The sequence below is a fragment of the Formica exsecta genome, unplaced genomic scaffold (genome assembly GCF_003651465.1).
Source record: "Formica exsecta isolate Colony F162 unplaced genomic scaffold, ASM365146v1 scaffold191, whole genome shotgun sequence".
Taxonomy (NCBI): Eukaryota; Metazoa; Arthropoda; class Insecta; order Hymenoptera; family Formicidae; genus Formica; species Formica exsecta.
This window is the reverse complement of record NW_021849211.1, coordinates 1,175,422-1,184,945: the sequence shown is the minus strand read 5'-3', so window position 1 is coordinate 1,184,945 and position 9,524 is coordinate 1,175,422. Positions and strand designations below refer to the sequence as shown.

The following is a 9,524-nucleotide window of genomic DNA, read 5'->3' as shown; positions in this document are numbered from 1 at the left end:
TAATATTTATAATTAATATATTTATAATTATATTATAAATAAATATATATATATATATAAAGAGAAAATAAATATAAATTATTATAATGCAAGTACACAGTTTAGCACTAGACTTGGAAAGTTTTAATACCATCATACGATATATAAGTCTACATAAAAATTGTTCTTTTTACATTATAATAATCTTTTTCATATTAAAAATTCAATAATTTAAAATTCGATACTTGCTTTCATTATCGAGTGTCATTCCAAAAATACCACCGTTCGAGAAAATAATACGATTTTCTATATCGGAAATGGTATCAGTTGGTTTCATGAAATCAGATTCTATCCTACAGAATGTTAACGTATGCATGTCGAATATCACTAAACCATAGCCTGTTGTATCAGCTATTAATACCTGAGCCATGATTTGTTTAATATATTAATTATATATTGATTATATTGCAGAATATGATTAAATATCAACTGAATCATATTTGCACGAGCACAGAATGGAAAATATGGACTATTATGATTAAAACACAATACAATATTTACAAGAATATACTAACAGTTGCAGTATCTATATTTTTACAAGGAGGGACAAAAACAGTAAGTGTCGTCAATAATCCAGTGCCATTTTTGTTGTTAGCGATATCGTATGGAATAATAACACGTTTAATCAACTTATTAGTTAATAAGTCAAAGACTAATAGTTTTGCGTCACAGACTTGGTCATCCCCGATTTTGCCACAATCCAGAACAAAAAGATAATTCTCTCTAATCTAATATAAAAATAAAAATTTTGTTTTATTTATATTGTCATCAATGCAGATGTGATTGTTGCAACTAGATTAAGTAACAAAATATTATATATAATTGTATAATTTTGCTCCTACATACATACACGTTTGAAATAATAATTGGAATGTAGAATGTAATTGTTGCTTAGAGATGAAATGTATTAGTACTTACATATATTCGATAAACGCTAGTAATGCCTTCGCACCTATCCATATCATTATCATTTTTATACCAGTACCAATTTGGATATGGACGCAGAAGTGGACCCCCTTCTCCCACTTTGTCAGTTACCGTCATCACGCTAGCTGGTACACCCTTCTCTCTTCCCGAAGTAACGAATAATCTACCATCTACGAATTTTGTAAACGATATTTGTGTGTTATAAGATCTATTTATAACAAATAGGTATCACACAATTTCATTGGAATCTATATTCATTACGTTAGTACAGCATTAACATATAAAAATGTAGAGATATACATGTGATAATGTTAAATACATATTGATACGCTTTTGCATATAAAGGTGTTTATATTTTTATATAAAATCTTTCAAATAGTATCAGCCTACCTGGTGCCTTGTCTACATCATATAAAACGCACGAGCTTGCGTTATAATTGCCAGAATCTATTGCTTTCTGCTTCTCTCGCGGACTGTACCACTGATAATCAACATATTTCCATTCGTATATAGTTTTCAGGTCTACGGCAAAGCTCATAATTGTCATCGATAGAAGTGATATAACAAATAAAAAATGCTTCATTCTTATTGCAGCGGTTAAAGTCACTATTATATATAATAAAGTATTATTATATATATTAAAGTAGTAATTCAAATATAATGTAACTATATACACACGTATGATACAAGCGCAAATTTATCAATGATCGCTTGTAGAATGCTGTTCAATATTTACAGTATTCCTAACCCATTGTATATGATAATGTTTTTCAAAAAAGCTTTCATTATACAATTGATAAACAATTGTAGTCTCGTTGAAATTTATTCAACGCTGTGTTTTTGATAATAACTTTGTAAATGCATTTAATACGTAATCAATTCTAAGTTATCTTATCAGTGAAATTTTTCTCTTTCTCTCTCAGAGTATACACACACTCATTTTTTTTTGTAATAATTTTATACGAGAAAGTGATAATATATCTCATATATTTGTGCAAGTATTATTACAAAAGAAAGTGCAAATATTTCTTTTAATCACTGTATTTTTGACAATCTGATTCATTTCCTATTTTCTATTTTACGTTTTGCAATTGTAAAATGACTTGCACAGTGATATAGCAAAGTTCATATAAACATATTGCTTTATATAAATGCATTTTAGTCATCAAATATATAATATTTTAAACGCATTATTATATAAAGTAACTTCTTAAATTTTTCTCTTATTTCTTTTTGCGCCTTAAAAGCTATTTTTTTCTAAATTGTTATTCCTATATATTACTTAAAAATGTTTTCCAATTTTAAAGCAAATTTGACTTACATATATGGTAGACAATTCTCTTTTTTATCTCATGAATACAAATCCAGTATTTTTATAGCTTTTTCGCTCAACGGGAGTGAGTCGTACAAACTACGAACATGTTTTTATCAAAATTCGAAGTTGTACTCGGTAGCCTTGGTTAAATAACATAAATGTGCATTTGTTATGTAAATATCAATTGTGCAATTATTATTTTTATTGCAATTATTCTTGTGATCCAATTGTGTCCACACAGTTATCAATAGCACACTTTCCATCGTCTTTAATAAAAAATTGATAAATAATTTTATCTAGTCTAATATAGGTCAATTGACGTATCAGAAGTAGAGAATTCCTGATATGAGGCACTACTCGCGTATATCAATGAACGATTCCCATTTATCGAACCGCAATCTCAGTAATTTTAATCTTCGTATTTGACATTGATAAGGTATAGAACGGTTAGACCCACTCTCCAATACCGTTCAGAAAAGTACGGAACTGTTCAGGAGCAGAAAAGAAGAAACGGTGAACGAAAGCAAAGAGATTGCTACGTGCTTTTAACGAGACATCGCTTGTCGAATAGATTGCGAACGTTATATTGCCTGTCGTTATCTGATATGTCTGCTTAAATGATTTTTGTGTCCACTATCCGCGATCGTTTCGTTTTGTTCCATTGATTCTTTAGAATGCAAATTTCTCTCGCATAATTTAGCGTTAAATATACCTATATCATATTTTTAGCCCATTTAAGTTTAAATTTTAAAAACAATGCAAATGCAATGCAAAAGAATGCCATAGAAATAGTCCAAATACTTTAAATATATAATTGTAAAGTATGTAGATATAAAGCTAATGAAGGAAAACGATAAGATTATTGCAACTTTGAATGAAATTACTCTTCCAAATTGTTTATCTGCTTGCTGTAAGCCGTATTCTTTTCGCTTTGCCAATTCTTGGGCTTGCAAAGAAGTTTAACAGTTTGGCTTCGTTAAAATATTTAGCATCTGCTCTTTACTCCATAATTATATTTAAAACAATTTTCATAAAAGTTACATAAAACAAATATTTAGACCATTACATTTTACTTTATGAGTATTTAATTTTTAATTGGAAAGCTAAATTTTTCAGTACTTGACGCAATTATTATTTAAAAAAAAATGTTATCTAGCTTATTGTATAATTAGTATGTAATATTCAAATTTAGTTGAAAATTTTTAGCATTAACTCAGTTTTAAATAAAAATGTTTCTGCAAACTATTGAATAGTATTTATATCGTATTAAATTTTAATTCTTTATGTCCTGCATCGTATATTTTATAGAAATATTACATTATTTTTAGTCTGATATTATTTTGTGAGTTTAAGTATTTTGCGAGTATAAATTATTACAGTTGATTTTCTATCAAGTCTATCACTAATTTATTTATAATTCCTTTTAATAAATTTCTCTGAAAGAACGTATTAAACGGAAACAACAGAGGCGATTTAGAGAGAATATACCGACGATAAATGGGTAGAGAAAAGTGATTGAAGGACATCTCATAGTCGTGGGCCGTTCCGTGATTGGTTTAACGGGATTTAGTTCCTGTAATGCCAGACTCGACATCTGCTGTTGCGGTCAGCTTTGGTCAGACGCATTATCCGAGGGTCGTTAGGATTAACGTAGTAGGGGCAAACACGCTGTCGTTTTGAATCATTAGACATTTTAAAACTGCGTAAAAATGAACGTGTTTTTAATCGTGCTAAAATTTCTTATATCTTTTTTTTCTATTTTGAAATAGCTGCAATTATTGCAACTATTTTATCGCAATAATAATTGGCGATAATTGTTAAGCGAGCAAAAAAGTGTTCTCATCACATTTAAATTTCACAATTAAATTAAAAAAATTTATTATGTGTTTCTGTATAGTTTAAAAATTTTAGTGGGAAGCTATATCTTTCATTATATAAGCTGCAAGAATGAGATTCTTTACAAGGTTAAACAACAACATCTAGAGAAAACTGCAGATGTTATCAAATCACTAACTTTAAAAAAATACAATGTGAAAAATTGATATGCAAGTTTATATATAATTATTATATATAATATATTATACATAATATTTTCCTAAGAGTATCTTAAAGTAAACGTAAAATCGTTGTTTGATAAAATGTACTAATATTATTCATATATATTATTCATATGTTTCTTTTTAAAATAGAATACTTATTGAACAAAAAGCATGAATAATTTATGGTATTAATAATTTATTAGTATATGTTCAATATCTTATGCATGCAATGTTTTGTTTGGTTTTTGTACCTCGTGTGCAGAAGTACTCGTAACGAATCCGCATATACGGTAACCGTATTTCTAGTTCGTGCCCATTTCGCCCTCTTTCGTATTCCATCCCATCCGAAAGGGCTGCATTATAGATCGTGTGAAATCCAAGTGTCTGACCTCGATAGGCAGCGGTAGGTCCCGTTAGAAAGAGAAGAAGAAGAGCGAGGGGAGAAGCGGCCTCGTGTGAGCGAAGGATCGAGCGTGGAAGAGAGAACGAGGGGGCGAATCATCGTGCGAATTTTACGTTAACCCGATAGCTGGTTGGAATAGATTACATCGATCCGGGAGTAAAATCTATCTGTGCGGATAATGCTTCTATAAACGGTCCAGACATTGTTAGCACATTTTCACCTTTTATTCACGATAACTGTAATGTCTCCTTTCGCTGCATATGATTAGATAAGATAAATTAAAATATCGTAGCTGTATATTATTTTTCAGAAGAGCAAAAGCTCTCTTAAAGGGCTACTATAAATAAAATAAGACAAACAAAATTAAAGATTGAATTATTATATGTATATATAATATATAAGGCTAATTATTAATCCTAATAAATGGATACAAAAAGTGTCGTTATAAAAATTTATAGTTTAATTAATTTAATTAACATATTTAAATTATATCTCAATAATAATTTTTTAAGTGACAAACTTTGTTTTTAAATTTTTATATTTTATAATTGTCATCAGTATATCTCATTTAATATCAGAAACATACAAGTATTGCAAAAAGATGGCATATATAAACAAGTAATTTCCTTCTTTTATAAATAGCTTATTTTTTTGCTAAATATACAGAACATTTCCTGTTTTAATATAGATCTTACAATGATACTGCGAGACATACATGCAAATACAAAGTGGTCGTGCATGTGGAATTATGAGTTCTGTGTATCTCTAGCCACTTGTATTTTAATTAACAAATCCACCTCGCCTTTGTGTTACACGAGACAATTACCACTGTTACGTGATTCTATCTGATATTAATCGCGAAATCACTTTATACCGTTCACTTTGTACTTAATCGCGTTACAGCTTTGCTTAAAAAATAGTAATTTTTTTCTCATATTCGTGTATTTCATCGCAACATAGCGCGAAAGAATGAATTTTTATGCCACTTTTGAACACTTTTTCTAATCTCGTTAAAATACGCAGCAATTAAATTAACTTTTCTGCAAAGAAAATGTTGCTGAGAAAATTCGAGTTTAATTTACTTATTGTTAGATCTACTTTTATGTAGAATTTCAAAAGAAGAGATTACAAATTTTACAGCATGTAAAGTCATTTATAGAGATAAAAGAGCTGACATATGAAAAGTAGTCATCTATCTTATTTCATTCAAAGGTATATTTTTTAACAAATTGAAAAGCATTTAAAAAAGAAATTTTTTTACAGATTAAAGAACTTAATTTTTAATTTAGGCTTTTAAAAATGATAATTATGTGTATCATAATATATGGAGCTATAATATAAAGCTTCCTTTTATCTTACATTATAACAACGTTAATTTTGAACATATTAAATTTAAGACAATTTGAAGATAAGCTTTTGTTAATTAATATATATAAGAGATTATATCAAATTTTATCTTAGCACTAATAGATTAAATTATATAAAATTATTATATTTAATTATATTGTTTTCATGTAATTAATTTTAATTATATATTATTCTAATTGTATTTTCTGCTAGAATAAACTCAATAAATTCACTAACTTTTTTATAATTTGCATTCGCACTGGTTACACTAGGCAACCCTTATGCTTTAGAGACTTGTATCGGAAAACGCGCTTATTCCGCTCCTTCTAACCACGCAATTAGTCGAATTAATTACGCAGTACTGCTGTACGATTAAAGCGCGAGTTCGCGTTTCCCGTGTCGTAAGCGTGAAAATTTGCCGGTACAGATGGCGGCATTAAAAAGTTTTCCGTTCCGATCGTGAACTTTCCGAAAGTAGCGTACTCTTCCTCGCCACGAATCACGAGGGAACAGATGTAAGCTGATCGCGGGCAATTACGCTTGAAAAATTTTTCCTACCAAAAAAATCTTTAGCTTGGCGCTGTTCAACACCGTTCATTCATCGCTGCAAATTTCTCTCGCTATATTAGCAGCAACAGGATACTTATAACAATTTATTAAAGTGCACACTTTTCGCCTAACATGTTCAAAAGGAAAGATTATTACTCTTTATATATGAGATTAAAATTTGATTTTTTTTATCATAACATTTCCTTCTTTTTTATTTTTAAAGTAAAGTATAAATCTCTATAGTTTGCCATATTAAATTCTGAATTTTTAAAATTTATTAAAGTATTAAGTTTTTAAAATTAGTTTATATACTTTTTTTTTAGAAATAGAGATGCGCTATTGGAAATTGCTAAAAATCCAGAAATTATTATTACTTGCCATTGCGGTGCAGAAACTTTCCTCGTAATCCATTGCAATCAGTGGGTCGCCACAGCGTGGACACGCGCGATATCCGACAATGAAATAAGTAATCGTTATTACCGAAGTCGCTTTAAGGAAAAAAAGTGAACAAGAGTGGGAAAAAGTTTTAATCACGTCGTGACGACGAGTCGTAATTAACGGAAAGGGCAAAAAGAACAGTCAAGTAGAAGAATTAAGAGAAAGATCAGAGAAATCGGTGAAACGAGTGCTGTGTGGCAAATTTTGATTAAAATAAAAAAACGTAGAAAAAAATATTTTATTATGTCTGCTGGAATTTACGGTATGTTTTGTTATTTGTAGAATTGTAATTATTAATTTTTAATCTTCAAATTTAAGATGAATTCTTCATCTTTCTGCGTTGCCGTATACTGTGACGAAATTTATCGGGTATTTCAGTTTAGAAACCACTGGGTTAAGCATATTCTGTTATCTGGACCGTGTCACCCTATCGTCGATGCAGAGGTAGAGTTTCCACTTGTAAATTGTATGTCGCGCAATTCGACGATAGTGGAAACTCAACGGCAACGAGAATCTGGTAAATTTAGTTGCGATTGTGGAAAACGAGAGTTGTAGGACAAAGGAAGTGTGTTTGCTAGTTGTAATTAACTGCTCGCAAAATGCAGGGACTATTTAGCGCGTTTGCTATTAACAGATAAGTAAATTCTAAGTTTTATTTTTCGGCATTATATCGACTTTTATATTCTCGGTATTTAAACTCCATATATATTGATTTGTAACCAAAATACAATTATTCCTCTTTTCAGATCAATTTTCTTTATAAATCTCGTTTTTAAATTAATTAAAAGTTTTAAGGTAAAAAATGAATAATTTTTTTATTGATTGTTACATAATATATATAGTTGTCGAAAATCTTTCAAATAGTATCAGCCTACCTGGTGCCTTGTCTACATCATATAAAACGCACGAGCTTGCGTTATAATTGCCAGAATCTATTGCTTTCTGCTTCTCTCGCGGACTGTACCACTGATAATCAACATATTTCCATTCGTATATAGTTTTCAGGTCTACGGCAAAGCTCATAATTGTCATCGATAGAAGTGATATAACAAATAAAAAATGCTTCATTCTTATTGCAGCGGTTAAAGTCACTATTATATATAATAAAGTATTATTATATATATTAAAGTAGTAATTCAAATATAATGTAACTATATACACACGTATGATACAAGCGCAAATTTATCAATGATCGCTTGTAGAATGCTGTTCAATATTTACGGTATTCCTAACCCATTGTATATGATAATGTTTTTCAAAAAAGCTTTCATTATACAATTGATAAACAATTGTAGTCTCGTTGAAATTTATTCAACGCTGTGTTTTTGATAATAACTTTGTAAATGCATTTAATACGTAATCAATTCTAAGTTATCTTATCAGTGAAATTTTTCTCTTTCTCTCTCAGAGTATACACACACTCATTTTTTTTGTAATAATTTTATACGAGAAAGTGATAATATATCTCATATATTTGTGCAAGTATTATTACAAAAGAAAGTGCAAATATTTCTTTTAATCACTGTATTTTTGACAATCTGATTCATTTCCTATTTTCTATTTTACGTTTTGCAATTGTAAAATGACTTGCACAGTGATATAGCAAAGTTCATATAAACATATTGCTTTATATAAATGCATTTTAGTCATCAAATATATAATATTTTAAACGCATTATTATATAAAGTAACTTCTTAAATTTTTCTCTTATTTCTTTTTGCGCCTTAAAAGCTATTTTTTTCTAAATTGTTATTCCTATATATTACTTAAAAATGTTTTCCAATTTTAAAGCAAATTTGACTTACATATATGGTAGACAATTCTCTTTTTTATCTCATGAATACAAATCCAGTATTTTTATAGCTTTTTCGCTCAACGGGAGTGAGTCGTACAAACTACGAACATGTTTTTATCAAAATTCGAAGTTGTACTCGGTAGCCTTGGTTAAATAACATAAATGTGCATTTGTTATGTAAATATCAATTGTGCAATTATTATTTTTATTGCAATTATTCTTGTGATCCAATTGTGTCCACACAGTTATCAATAGCACACTTTCCATCGTCTTTAATAAAAAATTGATAAATAATTTTATCTAGTCTAATATAGGTCAATTGACGTATCAGAAGTAGAGAATTCCTGATATGAGGCACTACTCGCGTATATCAATGAACGATTCCCATTTATCGAACCGCAATCTCAGTAATTTTAATCTTCGTATTTGACATTGATAAGGTATAGAACGGTTAGACCCACTCTCCAATACCGTTCAGAAAAGTACGGAACTGTTCAGGAGCAGAAAAGAAGAAACGGTGAACGAAAGCAAAGAGATTGCTACGTGCTTTTAACGAGACATCGCTTGTCGAATAGATTGCGAACGTTATATTGCCTGTCGTTATCTGATATGTCTGCTTAAATGATTTTTGTGTCCACTATCCGCGATCGTTTCGTTTTGTTCCATTGATTC

At 29.5% G+C, this 9,524-nt stretch overlaps 2 protein-coding genes across 2 annotated transcripts in view; both read right to left on the bottom strand.

The window, feature by feature from the left end:
- The window catches only part of LOC115233819 (major royal jelly protein 3-like), a 2,741-nt gene extending 1,150 nt beyond the window's left edge, over positions 1 to 1,591 (bottom strand). The window contains exons 1-4 of the mRNA XM_029804421.1: positions 1,357 to 1,591; positions 958 to 1,136; positions 555 to 767; positions 229 to 400 (exon numbers count right to left, since the gene is read on the bottom strand). Coding sequence (XP_029660281.1) covers positions 229 to 400; positions 555 to 767; positions 958 to 1,136; positions 1,357 to 1,549 — 757 coding nt within the window. The 5' untranslated portion in view covers positions 1,550 to 1,591. The remainder of the gene's footprint in view (positions 1 to 228; positions 401 to 554; positions 768 to 957; positions 1,137 to 1,356) is intronic.
- Positions 1 to 9,524, bottom strand: part of LOC115233820 (zwei Ig domain protein zig-8-like) — a 116,278-nt gene that overhangs the window by 77,111 nt on the left and 29,643 nt on the right. The gene's annotated exons all lie outside the window — the stretch shown is intronic.